We start from the raw sequence: 23,404 nt of genomic DNA on the forward strand, positions 1-23,404 counted from the left end.
TCTTCATTCGGGTTCGGACAGCGTGAGGGAGCGCAATAATGACAGCATTTTAGCAGATTTCTTTTGGCCGTAAAGCAATTGTTTACATCGCGAGACCTGATATCACGCGAGACTTCCTGACGCAGCGGCCGGCGGCCCGCCGGCTCAAAGTTGCAAGTGCGTATTTTCCGCTCACGGGCACCAGGGGGGTGCGAAACGACCACCATTCAACCCGAAATAAGTAATATAACCATTACAATGACTCCGAAGCTGTTCAGTTAAGGTAAAAAAAGTTACTTAGTTCACCTTTAATCAAACAGCAAATGACAAGGAAATCACTGCTAAAATGAATAGCTTTTGTAACTTAATGATTAATCTTTATTTCATTTCTACAGTGAAGATTATATGTAATTTAGTTTTACATTAGATTTACATTTTTACATTACATTACTTAGTTCAATTTGTGTACCAGAAAAATGTTGTTAGATCTACCTAAAAAAAACGAAAAGCACTGTTTTTTTTTTCTTTGCTCTATTGTATGTTTTTGTGCCATTGCTTGTAGTTTGATTATTCTAATTTTCTTTATTTTTATTTGAGAGTAGTTTTTTTTTCCTTCACTTACCGTACCGAAACTGTGTCCCTAAAACCGCGATAAAAAGCCGCGAGTAATCTGAACCGTTACACCCTATAATAGTAAAAATGTACCCACTGACGCCCATAAGCAGTGTCTCAGAATAAGCCGTTTTCAGTTTCTATGCAATGTGACATAACATTACACAGGCCCCTCCCACGACTGCTGACGGACTCTGTCCTATTAGCATAGACCCGCCCTGAGGGAGCTGTACAATCCGCCATGTTTATCTCCTCGCCAGAGCATTTAAAGTCCGCGTGAACCGGAAGATGCAAACAACTTTTCTCCAGTGCTGTGACGTATTTCCCAGTGAAACGGAATATTGAACAGAGGGCAGGGTTTTACTCTAGCGCTCCTCCTCTACATCTCTCGCTCATTACAGACTAACATTTACATTTACATTTACATTTACTCATTTAGCTGACGCTTTTATACAAAGCGACTTACAATTGCTATATATGTCAGAGGTCGCACGCCTCTGGAGCAACTAGGGGTTAAGTGTCTTGCTCAGGGACACATTGGTGTCTCACAGTGGATTCGAACCCGGGTCTCTCACACCAAAGGCATGTGTCTTATCCATTGCGCCACCACCACCAAATCGACTAACGATTTGAGGGGAGTGGTTAAGCGTTTCCCAAACCAAGCCGTCAAACCTACGTCATCAGAGAAGGAACGCCATTCCAGACCGGAAGTAACTTTTCAGACTTTGATTAAAGATTACGACGGCAAACAATTTTTTTCTTTGTTTTAACTTGCACATATTAATTGTTCACCACAAGACTAGTAATATGCGCTAACAAAGTAAATAGGGTCAATTTTGATTTCAGTTGGACTTTAACAGCAGTATACAAGTAAGAAATGTATTCTTATTAAAGCTACTAAAGTTATTCAATCAAGAGCAGTGAGTGATTTTCTGTTTTTCTTTTGTTGTTTGATTCATATTAACAGCATATATAGCAGTAGGTATTGTATATTACGCGGCTTTCACTTTAATACACAGATATACAGCAATATACGTGATTTATTTACTTGCTGTTTACATTCACAGACATAACCGACTGTGTTTATGTGAACTTTGCGTTTTTGACATAACCTTGTGTGTATTTGATAGGTTAAGCGCAATAAGACATGAAAGAGAACTTAGTTTAATACTCACGGGCTGCGGCGCCTGACATCCAGCTTTCTGTGCGCATGCTCCGTGTGTGTGTGCTCAGAAAACCATATCAGAAGTTTAGACTGATATGGATTTAAAACGCATGCAGATAATAAACTTTATTGATGATGAAGAACTGCAACGTCACGTGAGCTAACCGCGATAGAGATGATAATCAAAACCAGATTTTTTAGTTTTTGGCAGGGTATTCTAGGCACAAGCTGTACAGGCCCCGCCCTCTTCTGTAGCAGCTCATTTGCATTTAAAGATACATGCACGAAAACAGCATGTTTTTGTTTCCACTCAAAAAGGAAACTGAAACTTCACAGACACATTCTTGGGGAGACATGAGACTTATATTACACCCAATGTATTATAAGTACTTTAAAGTACTTATAAACTAGTTTATAACCAGTTTATAAACTCCCCTTCTAGTCAATAAATGTATCCCTTAAAACTCATATCTTTGATCATCAAAACGACATATTTAAACATGTTTTCCTTGAAAAAGAATGTCTTCATGCCTTTAAATAGCTTGACTGTAACTACACCATTGCCTCATTTAGTATATGCAGTTCTATGAATATGCAAATTAGCCCCGCCTCCACGCACTCACACCAATTCAGAGATCCACTCGTCGAGGATCACAAGTTGACCTGATTGGTTACAAGGTAGTTTGTGACGTCAGAAACAAACTGCGTTTTTGAGGCTGTCCAGTTTTAAGGAGAAAATACTCAGCAATGGTTTTGACTTATGAATTTGCTCACGGTTTGTCTTAAAGCATATAAAAAAAAAAACATATAGCATATAAACAACTTTAAAAGCTTGATTTTCACCACAGGGGGACTTTAAAGGACGGTATACATTTTTAGATATAAACCAACTTTAAAAATGGACATTTTTACTAGTTTGTTCATATTAAATCATCAACATGTGCTTATTAAGTCTTTAATAAAGTAATGAATGAATAAGCTATTTGTTAGTGAAGTTAGTGAAGAAGTTAAATCTAGTTTGTTCTAAAATTAAACATGGTTTTGTGTATTTAAACAGTCCTAAATAATTGCTTGTAGCAGCCCACACATACTTTTATCTTAATTGGAACATAAAGAGGAATCAAGAAATTAATTTTTAGTCAGAAATGCTGAGATTGTATGCCAAGAGTTGTTTAAAAGAGCAAGTGATATGAATGAACCATTTCAAACAAACTCTTGAACTGTGTGTATGCGTGTGATAAAATGTTTCTGCCTCTCTCTAAAGCCCTGTGGGTTACCTAAACATGGTGACAGAAAAAACTGACTGAAAGACAACAATTCATGGTTTAATGTCACTTCTTTGGCAGCTAAGAAAGGCAATGAAAGAGTGAGAATGTGGAACATCTGGAAGCTGTTATCTCTGAAGCCCTCAATATACACACAGAGAATGAGGGGGAGTATGTGGTACTGTGTGATTGTTTTCTTCTAGGCATTCTAAAATGAATGCTATTCTGTTTTTACTGCCAAAATAAACATTATTTCATTCTGAGAGAAAATGAATGGCAATGATTTCCAGTTAGCGTATTAAACTGGAATTACACAGACAATGCATGTAAATCTGCTGTGAAGTAAATTAAGCAACATTCCAGATTTTTTTGTGTGTTGCTCATTAATTGTGTTATAAATTTGATAAGTTTGGTTTCTTGCAAGAGCAAACTTGCTAAATGCAGTCAATGCTGATTTAGTTGAAATTAGGTTTTTAACACAACTGATGCACAAGAGACTTCTTTCAAAAACATAAAAAAATGTAATACACTACTAAATAAAACATGTAGGTACACTAATAAGACTGAAAATAACCAAAAATCTTAAACTGGAAATGTCATATTTTGTATCTGAGTGTAATTTATTATAGGACAGTTTTAACAATGTAGAATAGAACTATTATAAAGGGAATGGAGTGGATAATGACAGGCGCTCGCTTTGACACGTTTCATATTCACCATTAATTTGTCAAAAACACATTTGCACTGTAGTAATTATGACCATTATCTTGGTCTGCTGCATTTTGTCATGTTTTAAAGGTAATTGTGATGGTTATTTTGTTAATAATGGAAATCTTTTGTCAGAGGAAGCTCATGTATTCATAATTGTGTTTTGACCTTCGGAAAACATACTTTTCTACATGCAGGATGTTTCATTCTTTTTAATTAATAACCAATCAAGAAATGAAAGTTCTGCCCCATACTTAATTCTATTTTTGTCCCTCTTGTTTTTGTTTTTTGCCTTTATTTCTTTCTGCTTGCATCGGCCCATACAGAAACATGGCTTTCAACTTGCTGTCATATCATACTGCATGTGGAAGCAAAAGTCTGGCTTTGATCTTCAAACAGGTCTTGTGTCAGTGTGAGATGAAAGCTGAAGGTTCAGACGTGCAGATTCACTCACAGGGGAAAATAAGTTTGGCTACCAGCTCTGGGTTTACAACAATGCTTCTTAACAAGAATAATAATAATAAAATGTTTATTAAATGTGTTTAAAGACAGAAACACATTTTGCTTAAAACAACAGAAATGCTCAAGGTCTAAACAAAATCTTGCCGGTAATTGCTTTCATGCAAATTTCATGTCTGTCAAAAAAAAACAAAAAAAAAAACAGTGACATGCGAACATGTTTGAGCTTCTGTTTACAACTGATGTGTGAATTGATGAATGTTGATGTGAATAAAAGCCTAAATTCAATCTGTTCATTATATAAAGCGTTTCTCTTTTGGATTTGGACTAAACCGTGTCACTTGCGGAGCTGCCAACGGAGGAACAGAGGCATTCATCAAAAAGATCTTCATTTGTGTTTCCGAAGATGAACGAAAGTCTTACAGGTTTGAAACAACATGAGGGTGAATAAATGACAGAATTTTCAATTTTTTGGTGAACTAACACTTTAAACTAATGTTAACTAATGGGACGGTTATTGTAAAATGTTACCAAAAAATTAATAGATCACATGAGAGTTTATTTTCGGATGCCATATAACTTTATAATACTAGAAAAATGTGTTTTGTTTAAATATCTACCTGACTTTTCCTCAGGGCTCTGCACTGAGCTGAGAAAAGCCATTTCCCATAACAAAGTGAAGGAAGTGCCTCCAAATCCAGTTTCATGTAGCCTCATAACCTGGCCACATATAACTATAGCTCTGACTGCAAGACAGAAAATGTCATGATGACTCGCTTAACTTAGTCCTAAATTGTAAGTCGCTTTGGACAAAAGCGTCTGCTAAATGACTAAATGTAAATGTAAAATAATCAGGTATGTTAGGTCCGGGTATGAGTAACGTGTGGTTTAAAAAGTTCATACATGCTGGACACCAAGAAGACCAATGGAGGTAAATGATAAAAAGAAACATTGCTGAGTTGTTTTTAGCATGTTGCTAAGGTATTCTGGGTGGTTTCTATGGTGTTTAGGTGATTGCTAGTTCAGAAAAAAAAGGTACAAAAGCTGTCACTGCGGCATTACTTTTTCAAAAGAACCTGAAGGGTGCATATTGGTACCTAAAAGGAACAAAAGGGTACCGCCCCAGTGACAACTTTTGTAAATTTTTTCTGAGAATGTATCACTGCCTCAAAACAAAAGAAAAAACACAAGAGAAAAGATGAACACTTTGAGTTTTATTGCACACTACCCTGTATGTCCTCTGAAACTCTGTACAGCAGTTTGTTCAGGGTCATTTAAAGAAAAAGAAGCCTTAAACCGGCTCGTTCACTCATGTAGATTTATCTTTTAGCTTCAGTTTTAGGAGCACACGTCTTTACATTTGAACTTTTTTGTTAAAAGTTGTAAAGCATCCCAGTGTTTTCAAACAGAGGGTTTTATACATTCACAGTAAAGCCACTGAATGTTGAATCACAGCTTTGATGTAATATATAAGGCACAATGTTATGCTATAAATGGTAATATCGACAGCATGTGGAAGCAATTTACAAAATACTGCACAATTATGCCTCTTTAAGCCTTGATGAATACTGTACAGTGATTTACTTCCATAATATTTTCATGGTTTTTACATTTTTAGACTTACTCACTTTGGGCATTAAAACAAATGATTCATAAGTTTATAATCGCTGAACATACCGGATCATGTTAATTACAAGCCTGTCAGTACATGGAAATAATGCTTGCTAACTAATGCTTAAACATGCATTTCTGCAGCATCAGAATGTCCTGAACTGGGCAAACATGCTTGTAAACAATATATACACATATGGAATTCAAAATAATATTTACATAATTTGGAAAAATTTGGAAGGTTATGAATTCAGCAGGATCACTTTTGAATTTGCAGTTGTTTTTGTTCTGTTGGTCCATTGAATCACTACAAAATATTTGCTTTAAGATTCTCAAATTCATTTTGAATTATTGGTTTTGATGGCATGGCAAACTACTTTAAGATGAGGAGCTTTAATTCAACACTAAAAGGTTTAAAACAGAAGAACAGTCTTTCTGCTCTAGAAACAATATCAGCAATAACAGGCAGTAATATAACATCATAGTTAAAAATATCTATCCATCAAACAAATGACTTAATCAAAATACACAGACCTCTTCCCTTAGGTTTTAATTCCTCTGAGTGCAACTGACCACTGCTGGGTCAATAATAAAGAGTACACTTAAAGTCCACATGAGAAATTCAACATACAATCAATAATCTGTCATATCCTTTCTGGTTCAGATTTGATTTTAGGCTGGAACCAGAACCACCACTGTACAAGCACTGAGATAATGTCAGCTGAGATGTTAAGATCATGATTTCAGCAGCAATTTGCAATTCAGAAACAGCTCTGATGATTCACGTTTACATCCAACTGATTGTGAAGTTCTGACTGAGGTTCAGACCCAAGTCTGTTACTGTCAGCACCTAGACAGACAGAAGACAATAAATACATTTCTTTAAGGCTCATCTTTTTTCTTTTCTGTATTTTTAGCTATTTTTCAAATTCATAAAATCATTCTTGACACCACTGTTAACTGGATCTTGGATCTTTTAATTCAACCTAGATATTTTAACCTAGATCAGGGGTCCTCAAATTGCGGACTGCGCTCCAATTCCGAACCCTGGCTTGGTTCCAACCGGACGGCGAGACATGATGACAACGGTAGCAACATTTTACCGTTTCTTCTGTTTAAATTGAGCAGCGCGGCAAAACAAAACAACAGAGCATATATAAATATAAATATTGTCTTTAATACAGTCCAAAAGACTGTCTTTTTTATCGTTTTTGGACAAAGAATTTTTTTCATCTACATATAGCATTATTTATCACCATGTTAACAGCTTTTCATAAATGTTAGATTTGGGAAAATTATTTGTAGATGGCAAAGAAATACTTTGAAATTAGAAGTTAACTTTGGTTTCAGCTTGTGATGAGGGCGTCTTGATTATGTACAGTGTTTGTTTGTTTTTATCAGATACTTATTTTAAGCAAAATATAAAAAACATAGCCTCCTGCCATGCATATGTATCTAAATGTAAAAAATAATAATAGCCTGATAAAACATCTGATCTTACCTTTTAATATTAATATCTAATTTGACACCACTGCTGTGGCTGTGAGGGCCCAATAAACTCATCCAACTCATTTTTTTCTTTAACAAAATACTACTGCCGCCCAGATGGAAATGTACAACTATTCCAAAAAAGTATTGTCCGGACCTCCACTGGGAAGGAAATATAAACCTCTTGGAACTTTAATTGAATACCCCTGACCTAGATATTATAAGAATTAAAAAATGCATTACAAAAATAAACCTTTTGTAATTCAGTGTACTACAGACAAATATTCCAAATTATTTTCAACAAAGCCTAAGCCTAATGAAAGCTTATAGAGTATTAGATAACTGCAGATGAACATACTAAACATTTTAATTTTATTCTTCTAACTTACTGCAAACCGTTCAAAATTCTAATTTAACCTGATAACTAAATATGCACAATCATCTCAGTATTTATAACCAGTAGCTTCCTAAAAACAATATTAAAGTATATTACCTGATTGTCACGGTAAGTGAATGCTGCCTCTTGTGAATTCACTGTTACATTTTCTGGCTCTGCCTTCACCCCATAAAAGGAAACAGTTTCCACAGTGATGTAAGCAGCCTCCTCATGATTACGCAGCACCTCTGATTTCATTGTGTTCTGAAGATCATTAATAAAGATCATTACACACACACACACACACACACACACACACACACACACACACACACACACACACACACACACACACACACACACACACACACACACACACACACACACACACACACACACACACACACACACACACACACACACACACACACACACACACACTTGACAGCATGATTGTTCACAGAAACATTTAAGAACAAGCAAGTGATGCATTTAATAAAATAACATTGAATAAAAATGTGTATAAACTGAGTATTTGAGAAAAGTTAAAAAGTGATTACATGAAATGTGAGAGGCAGAATGTAAAACAGACAAACAAATAACCTTTTATACTGTGCCCATAGTATGAGGATCTAATGAAAGCTTACTGAAAATAAGGCATTCTGGTGTGCTTCAGTAAAGGTGAACGGTTTTCTGTACCTTTTCTATTGTGAAATAGATGTAAGCGTACTGATCCGTCTCATATGAGTCAATGGTCTCTCCGTCATCCCAATACAAATCACCCTTGGCCAGACCGTCCTCACTCAGACTTGCAATCAGATGAAGGGGCTGACCGCTGCTCACCCACAGGGTGGTGTTCGGTCTCTGAAACACAAACATATAGAACAAAACTCAAGTAAACATGCACACAGACCACAGCCAACATTACTGCTACTAGTAAATTATTTCATAAAGGCTTTCTTAAAGTATCAAATAAATGATACATAAATTACCTAGACATCAGACAAAGAATTCCTTAACAGATCAATTATTTGTTAAATGTATATATACAATGGGGGTAAAAAGTTTGGAATAATTAAGATTTTTAATGTTGAAGTCTCTTCTGATCACCAAGGCTGCATTTATATGATCAGAAATACATTAAAACAGCAATTTTGTGCAATATTATTACAATTTAAAACATCGATTTTAATAGATTTTAAAATGTAATTTATATTGTACCTAATAGTTTTCAGCATCATTACTACAGTCTTCCAGTGTCACATGATCCTTCAGAAATCATTCTAATATGATGATTTGCTGCTCAAGAAACATTTCTCTATTATTATCAATGTTGAAAACAGTTGTGCTGCTTATTATTTTTGTCGAAAAGTGATGGACTACCATTTAGATCTTTTTTTAAATGTTTTCAACATTTATGATTATAAGAACCATTATTAACTATTACGCATATGATGTATATATTATGATAATGTGCAACAATAGTAAATGGCGAAAACCTCCTTAACAGGAAATGTATTTATTATGTATAAAATCTGGATTATATTTATAAATAATTACATATAAACTACTTAAGGAAGTCTGTCTGCATTAACTGAAAAACAGTAATGTAGGAATATGTATATAATGTGATTCTTTTTCACCTGTGTTGGTACGACGGAACCCTCTCTGAGATGCAGGTTGATCTTGTCCATCGGAGCCTGAAGTTTGATCTCTTCTCCTCTGCTTACCAATGACTCACCCTGTTTGTGACAAACACATATCAATGTTGTACGAGACTACAAAGTAAAAGTTGTGAGTTTCTATTTCTAAAAGGGTTTCTAGAGAGGATGTGACTTACGGTGTGAAAATCGTACCAGAGACCTTTAGGGAAATATCCCACTACATAATCTCGTCCTGCCTCCAAAACCGGCGTGACCATCAAACTCTTTCCCCATAGGAACTGTTTATCTATCCCATATGTCTTCTCATCGGTAGGGAACCTAAAACACAGCACAGACCGTGATTATATGCAAAGAAGTCAATTAAAGTGGACATCTTCCTGAAATTATGAATATTATGTGCCTGGATCTGTATCTAGATATTCAGTAAAAATGATAATTCTGTCATTAGATGCTGCAAGATAACTCCAAGGTTTGGAGAAAACTATTCCTTTAAGAATTAAATGCACGTACAATAAGGGTTTGAAGTCACATGTTTATCTTACTGAAAGAGCAGTGGTGTGGCGACCGTGTGTCCACTGATGTGTGCGTGATGGAAGAGTGTGTAGAGATGTGGGAACAGGGAATAACGGAGAAGGATGGCTTCTTTCATTGCTGTACGAGCTGCAGGACTGAATGCAGTTGGATCCTGATCCTGTTGTGAAAATGACAAAACTGTTAATCCATCAGAGTCTTGCCTTTGGAATGCAGATGAAAAACATTATAAAAACATATATTGTCCTGGCAAAACAACAGACAGATGGGTTACTAATCAGATGAACAGACAAAAACGCCTCAAGACTGCAGAAAATCAATAAGATGAAAACAGTAGAAAAACAAAGCAGATCCTCTAAAGCAGCGCGTATCTTAGCATTATGAGTTGGGACCAGCTGCAGATTTTGCAGTAGTCTAAAGCTAAATAAAGAGTCATAACAGTGTTTGGTTGGATGGAAGAAAGTTCACCTGTTCATCTATGGAGTTGTGGTTTCTTGTAAAGGGGTAGAAAGCTCCGAGCTGGGTCCATCGGACACACAGTTCTTCTGTAGTGCTGCCCCCAAAGCCACAGATGTCTGCCCCAATAAGAGGAATGCCCAGGATGTTAAATGTCAGCATACCTGGAAATTTTTTTTAATAAAATGGTTAGTGAATCTGTAGTCAATACAACACTTTATGGGACTAACTCTGACCTCAGCAGAGAGTTTGCGTTTATACCTGGTATAGATGTGACCAGATCTTTCCATTGGCTCCTGTTGTCTCCGAGCCAGTGGCCCGAATACCTGCCCTGACTGGGAAACGTAGAGCGGGAAATGACGAAGGGACGCTTCCCTGTGATCTTCCTCAAAGCACTGAGAGAGACAGATGGACATGATCCACTACCGTTTGATGAACAGAAAGTGTCCAAATACTTTTTTTGGGGGGGGTGAAATGTTTTGGTTGTAAAGTGTGCTTGCGTCATCTTTCTTTAAAAATAACAAAACGTTTTTGACAAAAAGTTTGGGGTCGTAAGATTTTAAAAAGAAAAAGAAATTAACACTTTCTTTCAGCAAAGATGCATTAAATTGATCAAAAGGGGCATTTACATTGTCACAGAGATTTCTATTTCAAATAAAGGCTGTTCTTTTGCACTTTTCTACTCAAAGAATCCTGACAAAAATGTATCATGGTTTCCACAAATATATTAAGCAGCACAACTGTTTTCAACATTGATAATAAAAAAAAAAGAAATATTTCTTGAGCATCAGGTCAGCATATTAGAATGATTGCTGAAGGATCATGTGACACTGAAGACTGGAGTATTGATGATGAAAATTCAGCTTTGCAAACACATTTTTTAATAAAAAAAAAAAAAATAGAAACAGTTATGTAAATTGTATTAATATTTTACAATATTATTGTTTTTACATTATTTTTCAAATGAATGCAGCCTTGGTGGGCATAAAATACATTAAAAAACATTTCAAAAGCATAAAAAAAAATATTATCAATCCCTAACTTTTGAATGGTAGTATATGTATTTTTGAGTGATTGCGTGTACCTTTCAGTGGCTTTAGATTCCATGAGTCCATACAGACTGTGTATGTTGTAGTGAGAGGAGATTTTCTGACGTGCAGATGCACACACAGTCTTGGCCCTTAATGTACCACCCAGAATACCTACAGTAGACAATATCATGTCTTATTGTTCTAGCATGAATAATGTAGATGTCTACATAATAGCGAACACACTGATACCTGGTGTGTAGGGAGGATTTTCCAGTTCATTCTCTGGACAACCATTCAGTGACCCATCAAAGAAATTAGATGGCTCATTCATATCCTTGTGGAAGAGACAGAAAAAAGAAGAGTATAGATTAAAAAGCAAGATCAATGCTTGGCTAAATACAAATAACGAACCATCAAACAAGGAATAATACAAATGCACAACATACAATCCACACGCCATCAAATGGCACTTTGTCATGGAACCTCTGCAGATTCTGGTACCACCATTCATGCGTGTCTGGATTGGAGAAATCTGGAAAAGCAGTGAGTCCTGGCCAGACCTTAGAAACAAGTAAAAATATCTGCAGCTAAGTCACATATAATATTCATAATTACTACATTTTGATTTAAGTTTGTTTAATGATAAACATTTTAAGCTTCCAAGCACTCTTAAAAATTCAATTAATTACTAAGTTTCTGTTTAGGTTTGTTGGACTTCATATTGACACCTATTGTTGCGACGCAGTTGGAGAAATGTTTACTCGTGTCGTCAGCCATGATTAATTTATTCCACAACCAATAAGGCACGGAATTATTGTGGAAAAGTCTGTAGTATTCATCTGGACATGAGATCATTTCATCAGTTTTGGGGTCAGCACATTTGTTTTTCAGAAATTAATACTTTTATTTAGAAGGGATGCATTCAATTAAATCAAAAGTGACAGTAAAGACATTTATAATGTTGCAAAAGATTTCTATTTTAAATAAATGCTGATCACTTGAACTTACTATTCATCAAATAATCCTGAAAAAAAATATTTAGAAAATTAATCAGCACAACTGTTTTTAACAAAAAGGTTAAAAAATCAGCATATTTTAATGATTTCTGAAGGATCATGTGACACTGAAGACTGGAGTAATGATGCTGAAAATTCAGCTTTGCATCACATGAATAAGTTATTTTAAATTGCAATAATATTTCGCAATATTACATTTTTTTTTTTTTCCAGTATTTTTGATCAAATAAATGCAGCCTTGGTGAGCATAAGTGACCTCTAAAAAAAAAAAAAAAGACGACACCTCAATGTACCTTCCCAATAAGGACGTCTCCATTCAAATCATTGATGAAAACGCCTCTCTTCTTCCCCTCATCAAACGGCCAGTAGGAGCCAGACGGCTGAGAGCTACTGATGCCAGGATCCTGAAGAGGAAGCGCAAAAGTGACAAACACACAAACTGCAGTTTAAATCAAGCCCACTTCAGCTAAATCCACAGTGACACATCCAAATGCTTTAGTGATGGTCTCAACCGCATGTGAAACATTCAGTTGCCAAATCTGCCTCATGACTGTCAGTGTGATTCTAATGCAACACAAAAAAGACGAGAGCAGAATGAGGAAGAGTGTTATGGATGTTTAATAAACCCACAGAACATTGAAGTTCCTCTCATTTTGATTTTTAGAAGATTTGCTTTCCGCAAATAAATCTATTGACAGTCCCCACAAATGATTTAAGCCACATGTATAAAAGTCATTGCATTTCAAACCAAGTGCCATCTTCAAAAAAATGATGGAGGAGCTATTGAGCAGGAAACCAACTAACTAAATTTGTGCAATGACTTTTAAGCAAATGGTGATTTTTAGTGGATGAATGAAGCTGTCATGGTACCAAATTTAGTAGTCGGTTTTAATACCAGAAAGATTTCAAGGTTATCTGTACCAAATTTGTTACCAGAGCAAAAACTTGAATTAAGTACTTCAATTATATGTCTTGTTTTGTCTCATCTGTCACAGAGTGCTCAAACAAACATGAACAAGAGCGTTTGAAAACAGCGGGTACCGATAATACCGGGTACTTGGTACTACCGGTACTGCAGAAATGCTGGTACAGTAAACACATTTTTTAAAGTATGAAGTAAGTTACCCTATCCCCTTCAAGATCATTTAGCTTTCCTAGTAGAGTTACCTAAGGTGTAGTTCATAGTCAGTTAAAGTGAGAGTGTGTGTGAGTGTGTACCAGAATCATGACGTAGTGTTGATCATGTATGTGAAGGTCTTTCACGAGATCAGGTAGGGTGGAAAAGTTCATAGGCTCATAAGTAAAATCTAGAGCACGATCCATGTAGTCAATGTCATTCCACTGAACGTCCTGAAAGATAAAAAAATGTATTTGTACAATTTATAATTAGTCATTTTGCTAAATGCATAAAGCGAAGTCAGTGTTCTTCAGTGGTTCATTAAAAAAAACATCTGAAATCAGACTTCTCTTTGTGTGTCAGCAATATGAGGAAAATGATCAAGTACAATATTATGCAACATTAAAATTTTCACTAGATTTCAAAAGTGCTGTTTTAATGTCCCTGTGAACAATGAGTGTTTGTATTGGGCTAAACTAGCATACTATCGTTAATTATTTATATACTATTATAGTATGCATTACTAAACTCAGCAAAAAAAAGAAACATCCTCACACTTTCAACTGCTTTTTCCACCCCAGCAATTTGGTTATTGTGTGTAAATATTTGTATGAACATAAAATGATTCAACAAACGAGACATAAACAGAACAAGTTTTACAGACATTTGATGAACAGAAATGGAATAATGAGTCCCTGAACAAAGAGGGGGTCAATATCAAAAACAGCAGTCAGTATCTTGTGTTTTTAATGCTACAGTGCATCATCTTCATGGACTGAGCCAGATTTGACCATTTCTTTCTGTGAGATGTTGCTCCACCTGTCTGGGAGGACACATGGTTACAGGTGGTTTGGCACTGCAAGGACGCTCAGCAGTCCTTCCTGTCTCCCTGTAGCACTCTGTCTTAGGCGTCTTACATTATGGGCATTGCAGTTTATTGCTCTGTCCACTTCTGCAGTCCTCATGCCTCCCTTCAGCAGGACTATGGCATGTTCACACAGATGATCAGAGACTCTGGGCATCTTTCTCCTTGAGTTTTTCAATGTTAGTAGAAAGGTCTCTTTAATGTCCTAAGTTATTGGAACTGTGACATTAATTTTCTTCCGCCTGTTAACTGTTAGTGTTCCACAGGTGCATGTGCAATCATTTCTTTATGGCTCATTGAACGAGCATGAAAAGACATTGTTAAACACTTTCCAATAAAGATCTGTAAAGATTATTTAGATTTTATAAAATTATCTTTACAAATTTTTTCAATACAGCTTTAATTAATTTTTTTGTCATTTTGTTTTATTAATTTTAATCACTTCAATTGATTTAAATTTCATTTAGTTGCCAAAGCGACATTTCTAATATTCATTTAAGTTCAAGTTATAAGATTTCTATCAAGATTTTTTACTTTATTTCAATTACCATTAACAATTTTTTTAATATTTTTAGTTTACAACAACACTGATGGAAACAGATATACATTTATTGCATACGTTTTTTGCATTATTTTCTGTGCTGAATTTTTCTTGATGTCTATTGAAAGTGCAAATCTAGTGAGCTACAGCTGATTTCAAATTCTAACCAATCAGTAAACATTTGACAATGAACCATATTTACCTACACCAAACCAATAATTAATGAAAATGATCTAACAGCTACTGTATAGTACCTGAGGTATCCCATAATTCCGCATTTCTCTCACAACATTCCAGGTTTTGTTGCTAGACTTGTAGCCCCATCGGCAGAGATGATAGCCCAGAGCCCAGTAGATGGGCATTGCAGGCTTACCTAATGAGAGAAGATAACATCATTAGTTGGTCAACTTCTGATTCACGTCAAAGTAAAAAAATCAAATACTGCTTATGATGCTTGCTGACCTACAACATCCAGGTACTGTCCAATCACAGAGATGGGATCTGGGCCCAGGAAAATGTAAAAGTCGAGGATCCCACCAATCATACGCCAGGTGAGAGCAGGTGCAGGCTGCAGAGCCACATCTACATGACAGATTATTTACACACGTTAATACAAAGTTGAGACATTATCCGCAAAAACAAAGATTCACAGGCAAAAACACTGAGCATTTCAGGAACAAAAATGGACTACTTGCACTCATGAGGCACTTCCGTTTTGAAATAGTACAACTCATTTATTTCTGGTTATGTATATTTTCAATGTGCTACAGTCACCTAGTTGACTAAACGCCACCTAAGATGAGTTTTCCGCAAGAAGATTAAAAAAACTGGACATTTTCTGAGACAGGAGAAAAGATATTCAAATGTTTACTGTGTAAAGAATTTTCCAAATTGAACGCACCATGAAGTTTTAATCCAACCCAAGCCAATCTGAGAAAGCATACATGATTATTTCACTGACAGTGCTCGTCTACACTAGTGACCGCAATGCTGAAGTGTGTGAGACCTGATGAATAAGAATATTTATTTATTTGTATTCAATATTTTAATCACTAATCTGTCATTTTTCATTGTCAGTCATTTTAATGTATGCAATTTACATGTTTATGCCCAAATGTTTACATGTTTATCTCCTCAACGCTGTGTGCGTTACTGTTTAATAATGAAATATTTAACCGTTCAATTTAAGGCATGAACCACACATTCCTTCAAATATTTTAAAAGACTGTAATACACACACAAGCAATCCTTTTATCAGTCAAATTACTTAAATTTTTTTTTAACTCAGCAGGTCTGAAATATGATCAGCAAGAGAAAAACACCGTTAATGAGAAGGCGAGCACTGGACTGCTGCTGTTAGTGGGGAAATATATTTATTTATTATTCAGAATACACAGTTGGAAAGAAAATATATTTATAGGAACATTTCAGCAGGTTCAAGTTAATTCATATTAACCATTACATCAAGATCATGCTAGAATGAAGTGTGCATGTGTGTGTGTGTGTGATGAACCCACCCATTGCATTGCTGTTGAGCATGAAAAACCCATGTGCCATTCCATCAGATTCCACAGATAGATAAAAGGGATGGACGCCATAGAGGTTGGTCAGCTCCTACAAAAAACCATCGAGAAATACAGAAAAGTAAGTGCAATCTAGAACATTTATTAATCTGTGATCATTTGACCGTGTTACTTTTCCTATAGACTAGATGAAAGGCCAATAATTGTGTTAAACTTCTTGTTTTCAGTGTTTTAAATCTTGTTGTGAAATTTGAAAGAGCACTGGCAGATTATTACATCAGAAGACAAAAGTCATGTTGTTACCATGGGTGGAACATCTCGAGCCCACATGGTGAGAGTGTTCCACTGGACGTCATGCAGAAAGTTGGAGCGATGTTCACCCAGTCCATATATGAAACGTGACGGCAATGATGTGGACATCTGCAGGAACTGATCCGCATAGAAGAGAGGAGCTATAGATGTATTCAGCCTAACGCAATGTGAACATACATGTTAATAACTCAATGCTGATACAGAGACATGTCACACTATAGATCTCTAGACTAGAGTTTTCTGGTCATCATTTCTAATGGTAAAAGAAATGAAATCATTGCATTTTCAATTGAAAGGCATGTCCGTTTTCTCATGCTAGTTGACAAAAAAACAGTACTTACAGCACAGTTCCTGTCTGCGTTCTCTTGACAATCAGCCCGAAAGGTTCTTTGATGAAGTCTACGGTGTAAGAAGGATTTGATGCTCTTTTCTGGACCACAGGAACATCTATAGGCACCTCGTACCTCTTTTCAGACGGGTCTGTTATCTGTATGAGACAATTGAATATTATGAAACAATAAATAATGTACAAGGTTACAAATATCTAAAGACGTTTTCTAACAGGGAAATAGCAATATTAATATTCTGGCCAATATTAATAAGCTGTTATTTATTGTCATGTTAAGATAATAATAAATAAATGGTTGAGATCTGCCAAAGATTAAATTTAACAGTGTAACTGAATTATTAGTACCAGAAAATTACTTTAGTTAAATAGATATAAAAAAAACAATACTGACTATATACATACATTCATACATACATACATACATATTACATACATTACAAAAGTTTAAAGGTTTCGGAGGTATACATGATATATATTGCATACATTTAGCAAGTATACATAACATTGACCATAAGTAACAGCAAAGACATTTATAATGTTACGAAAGACAATAGAAAGATGAATAATAAATACTCTTACATTGTTACAAAAGATTTCTATTTCAAATAAATGCTGTTGTTTTAAACTTTCAATTCATCAAAGAATTCTAAAATAAATAAAAATGATCACTTTTTCCACAAAAATATTGAGCTGCACAACTGTTTTCAACTGTGATGATAATTATTATAAGCATTGTTTCATGAGCAGCAAATCCTCATATTAGAATGATTTCTGAAGGATCATGTGACACTGAAGACTGGAGGAATGATGCTGAAAATTCAGCTTTGCATCACATTGTACAATATATTAAAATAGAAAACAGTTATTTTAAAATACAGTACGTCACAATATTACTGTTTTTACAGTATTTTGATCAAATAAATGCTGCCTTGGTGAGCATAAGATACTTTTACTTTAAATTTTACATGTTTAAATGATTGAATATGTAATCATTTTAATTAATAATTTAAAACGGTTTATTTTTAATGTCAACAGATCTGGTACCAATATATTGAGGATCCCTTTTTTAGTCAGATCTTTATTTGCATTTTGGTGGTCTGAGAGTGATATGAATGCTAACAGATCATTTCACCACTGAAATTCAATTTATTTTAAAAGAAAAAATAAGTATTTAGGACTTCCAACCTCAACATTGATCACTAACTTATTCTGAGAGATCACAATAATAAAGAGCCAGTAACATGAAGACCAAAAAATGCTCTCACCTTCACACGCAGTCTGTTGTCTTCCTCATACAGCACTTCCAGCTGCAGTGCATCTATGTCTTTTGGATAATATGTCTTTTTGTTCCGGAGCAGTTTTCCCACCTTCCCCATCTCGGTGTCAATAACGGACACCAACTCATAGGATGGATAGTCGGGTGTGTAGAAACACCACGGCACTCCATTCCGTCCCGATGTCTTAGCCTGCGACTGCTGTACGAAGCAGCAGTTTCGAGCGTGGCACATCTCCTCCGTGACCACCACACCTCTCTCAGGATAACAGTCAAACCTCCACGCTTCGGGAATCTTCAAGCAGGACTGTGGCTGCAGCAACGTCCCGTTTGGACTTTTAGCCATGGCAGGTGGAGGGAGTCTATGGGGATCTGTAGAGGGTGGATTATGAAACCAAAATATAGTTCCAAGCATCCAGACAGCAGAAAGAACCACAATAAGTCCTGCAATGGTCAGCAGGGCAGCGGTGATGGAGCAGCGAGGGTTCTGGGGGAGCAGGGGGAGTTCTGGGTCGACTTCTTTCCCATCCGCGTCCGTTGACTCATCAGGATCCAATAACACGGCTCCAGAGAAATGAACCTCCTCAGGGGTGAGTCTCTTGTATGACACCATTTCAAACGTCTGAATATAAATAAGGTAAAACAACATTAATAAACACTTTACAATATTGTTCCATTTGTTAAAGGGATGGTTCACCCAAAAAAATTAAATTCTGTCATCATTTAAGCCTCAAGTTCTTCCAAACCTGTATGAATTTCTTAGATATTTTGAAGAATGTCGGTAACCAAACAGTTGATGGACCCTATTGACTTCCGTAGTATTTTTCTTTTCCATACTATGGAAGTCAATGGGGTCCATTAACTGTTTGGTTACCGACATTCTTCAAAATATCTTCTTTTGTGTTCAACAGAAGAAAGAAATTCATTCAGGTTTGGAACAACTTGAGGGCAAGTAAATAATGACAGAATTTTCATTTTTGGGTGAACTATCCCTTTAAATGCATTTGCTATTAATCATAGTTACCTTACTAAAATCAAAAGTTGTATCTGTTATATTTTTAATGGACATCAAATAAAAAGAACTAACAATGAACAGTTGTATTTTTTTATTTATAAAAATGTAATATTTATAAATACTGTACCAAATGAATTGCTCAATGTTTATTAATCCATTACCTAAGTAAACTTACAGAGTCCCTAAAGGGACATAGTGATGGAAAAAAAATAAGATGGGAGGAAAAATTCTCTCGCAAATGTTTAGCATTCCCACAAGAAACTTTGCATTTGCTCACAAATATTTTGAGTTCTTTGCGAGCGAATTCAAAGTTTCATGGGGGAAAGCAAACGTTTTGCAAGCAAACAAAAAAGTTTTGGAATATATTTTTTCCACCACCATGTACTTTTAGGGGCTTTGTAAAGTGTTACCAAAAACTTCATTGGATCCAACACTGTTCGTACAACCAGACGAATTCATTTCTCTTAAAGAATAGCACTATGGCGTGAATTATCCAGCTAATTTATTTTATTTTTGGTTATTGTAGTGCTTAAGATTGTCCTGCGGAAATGAATAAAAAAAGTTCTACTGTGGAACACAAAAGGTGAAATTCTGCATGGCATACTTGTCATTTTTTATGCATTTTCAATTACAATGAACGAGGACTGCAACTTTCAAACTTAAAAAAAAAAAGCATCATAAAACTAACATAACAGAGGACAAGATCATGAATCATTCGAGTCATGTGATTTGTTGCAAACTGACCAACTTTAAGTCTTAATTCTTTGACAATCTTCCACTCCACTGAGGCTAACCAATACAATTGGTTAGAATGGTTCAATAATTTTGTACAACTAGGCAATTTGTACATTAATTTGCATTTACTGCAAAATGTAGGATGGTGGCAGCACAGTTACATACACTGAAGCAACAAAAAGACAGACAATCACATATTTAAAGTGTACTCCTATAGAATTACATTTAGCATTTACTTAATTGTTTAATTTATTTAAGTATCTTGATATGTTCTGTATTAAATTAGAGTAACAATCAGTTACTTAAAAAATTCGGGCATCAGCAAGTTCTTCAACAGTTTCAGCCTCTGTTGAGCACAGCTATAAAGACACTATATCTGGCAACATTAAATCCCACTTAAAGTCACGTGACAGATGTCACACAGAGGTGAACACTTTCTGAAGTGCATAAAATTGCAGATAGGCTATTTGGAAGAACTACGAAGGGAAGTGGCTATTGGAGACAGCGTGCTATTGGAGAGGAAATGAGACCATATGTCATACTCTACCTCTTCTTCTGAAAGATTCATGTTCTTTGCACATTTCACCAAATTAAAAAGCAAGCATGCAAAAACAAAGTTACATGTTTTAATCAAGAACAGCTGAGTTAAAATTGCCAGGTTAAATTTGGTTCTCTGTCTAGTTGTAAATGCACTGTTGTTGAGAACTGCTAAGTTGACTAGGGAGTTTACAACTTTTGAGTTCTTTTGATTTACAAATGTGTTTTTTAACTTCTCAGCATTAGCATTAGATTGACAAGCCGTATCTCCGCTCATACAATATACAACATTTCTGTTATGAGGTCCTGGAGAGGTCAGAGTCCAAAAAAACACTATCTACAAAGAGCATAAAAACACACATGCCTTCAAATATTATACACATCATGGGTGACATTACAGATCATGGGTGACATGGGTAAGATGTAGCTGCAATAATACTAACAAAACTTACCATGATAAAAAAAAAATTCTAAGTACCATGATTTCCTTGTTTGTTTTTTTGTTTTGCCATGTTCTCTGAAGCAACTTGGAGCCTACCATGTAAATACCATTGTGTATGAATGCACTTATACAAACAAATACAAACATAACGCTTGTACTACAGAATCTCAGTACCATGGTTATATGGATAAATATATTATTTTAAATTACTGCATATATTTTCAGATAAAAAAAAAAAAAAGACAAGTCTTGTACATGTTAGAAACCTAGTAATCAAACAAACAAACAAACAAACAAACAAACCAGAAAATCAACGATGTGATGATATATATGAATCTCTTAGGAAAGAGATAAATAAAAGCTAACGTTTATCGGTGTTTGGTTTCCATGCGACATTTTAAATGAATCCACTTCGTTAAAATGACACTGAACAACATCAAATACGTGACATTGTTGCACATTGTGAACAAGACGGAGCTCTCACGAAACAGCAAGCAACACATTCAAGAGAAAATGCACATTTAAATGAACTTACTTCTTGTGCAGTCGGAATATGTATGATATTATAAGGTTTTAATGTTTGACCCACGACATTACATCAGTGAATACCATGTTATTATTTGCGCTGGTAAATGTCACGGGTGTTTCATGTCTCATGAAGTTAGTGTTGTTGCTGGCTGCGTGTCCTGCTAAAGTACCAATGGAATCTGAATCGTTTAGCAAATCGGCTCCTTTAGACAGATCGGTACAGTGAACGGACTCTGAAAACGATTCACTGATTCATTTGAGTCATCACTCAAAAACCTCCCTGTGTCCCCCGCATTTTCCATGTGATCTTTTATAACTTGCTGTTTTGTCAAATATTGTATTTGTGTTTTCCAATTTGTTACCTACTTCTCAGTTGTGCTCCTCACTCTTCGAATCGATTCGAATGAAACTTCGAAAAGATTCGGTTCAAAGTAACATTTTCTTCTTGATGTTCTTCTAGTGTAACGCTCGCGTAACCTTCACTGCCATCTACTGGCCTGGAAAACAATCGGGTTTGTGAGATTAACATTCAAAATAATTAAAATAAAAACAATTAAAATTCAGCTGCATTTAAAATTTGAGTAAAAATTCAGAGGGAAAAACATTTATATTATACTATGAATTATATGTAAACAAATAACTAGGGTTTTAAAAGTTGAAAACTATCCTTAATCTTATGTGTTCGTGACATCAGTCCAGCAGATGGCAGCTCAGTCTAATATGTGGAGTGAATGTGTCTCCACATAACATGTAAGTTTATAACATATTTATGTAACATCTAACACTGAAGTAATTATATAATATAATGTGCTTTTGGTCAACACATTCAAACATTCAACTATAGACATTGTTGCCTTGAAAATGAGAATGAATCGTCTTTTGATTCAGTTGAATTGCACTGTCTTTGATCTATGAGGATTTAATTCAGTTTGATTCAACAAAGGGAAGGCAAGTCTTTGTTCTAAACTGTAAGGTTATTAGACTAAGTCACTGGAAAACTGAAAACATAGCATGCAATTTTAATCTTGAAGCTGTAGCATAGGCTCGTTAGAATCATTCAGATCCGGATGGTACAGGCCTACAAAGAAATGGCCTATATCAATATTTTATACTGAACTGAATTCATGCACTATAAATTTGATAGACGGCTTTTGTTGTTTTAATTATCGACGTTAAGAGAGTTGCTCTGAGCCGCATGGTTTTATTAGGCAATTTTCCACAATAATCTTCCTCTCTCAAGTTCTCCCACGCTACAGAATGATTCCACAAGAGAAATGAAAAACTCAAAGTCAGATTTACACCGCAAGCCTCCTAATTGTCGAAATATCGTCTTGTTTGCCCACGCACTTCCTAATGCTAGATGATAATCTCTGCGTTATGAGGCCCCATTATTGATGCTATAATAAAGGTGAAACAAATTATTCAGTTTTCAACCCTAATTTACATGAATCTTTCTAAAACCACAAACACTCCAGTCAAAATTAAATTGATCTCAGGATAAAGTGTGTGTATCTTGAGGTCAGGATGACAAGTGCCAAAATGGAGTACCAAATATAGAGTACAAAAAACATGTTCCAATCTTGAATCCAGTATGTTCATCTTTAGCTGGAACAGTTTCCCTCAGGCATGCACAAGGTGATCTAGGGAAAAGTATACCGTATGTGACATACACCTGGGCCTCATATATATATACTGTATAAAAAAAAAAATCAAAAAGGAAGATCAAAAAGTATATAATACATTTTATTTCAATCAAATTTTAAGATAATGCAAGGGTGTTTTGGGTTGTGCCAATATGCAGTTTCT

General features: G+C 35.4%; 1 protein-coding gene across 1 annotated transcript; it reads right to left on the reverse strand.

Moving 5' to 3' along the window:
* Positions 1-5,382: 5,382 nt before the first annotated feature.
* On the reverse strand, positions 5,383-21,772 carry gaa2 (alpha glucosidase 2). Its single transcript, XM_082163620.1, has 20 exons — positions 21,606-21,772; positions 18,334-18,963; positions 17,061-17,206; positions 16,711-16,876; positions 16,402-16,498; positions 15,347-15,466; positions 15,139-15,257; positions 13,580-13,711; positions 12,655-12,765; positions 11,792-11,905; positions 11,595-11,679; positions 11,399-11,516; positions 10,576-10,709; positions 10,327-10,478; positions 9,870-10,018; positions 9,504-9,645; positions 9,307-9,405; positions 8,363-8,527; positions 7,781-7,927; positions 5,383-6,649 (listed from the first exon to the last, which is right to left on the reverse strand). Exons 2-20 carry the CDS (start codon positions 18,952-18,954, stop codon positions 6,587-6,589), a joined length of 2,880 nt encoding a protein of 959 aa, XP_082019746.1. The 5' UTR covers positions 18,955-18,963; positions 21,606-21,772; the 3' UTR covers positions 5,383-6,586.
* Between the last annotated feature and the right edge of the window lie 1,632 nt (positions 21,773-23,404).

This window comes from Leuciscus leuciscus, assembly GCF_965113295.1.
Source record: "Leuciscus leuciscus genome assembly, chromosome: 3".
Classification (NCBI taxonomy): domain Eukaryota; kingdom Metazoa; phylum Chordata; class Actinopteri; order Cypriniformes; family Leuciscidae; genus Leuciscus; species Leuciscus leuciscus.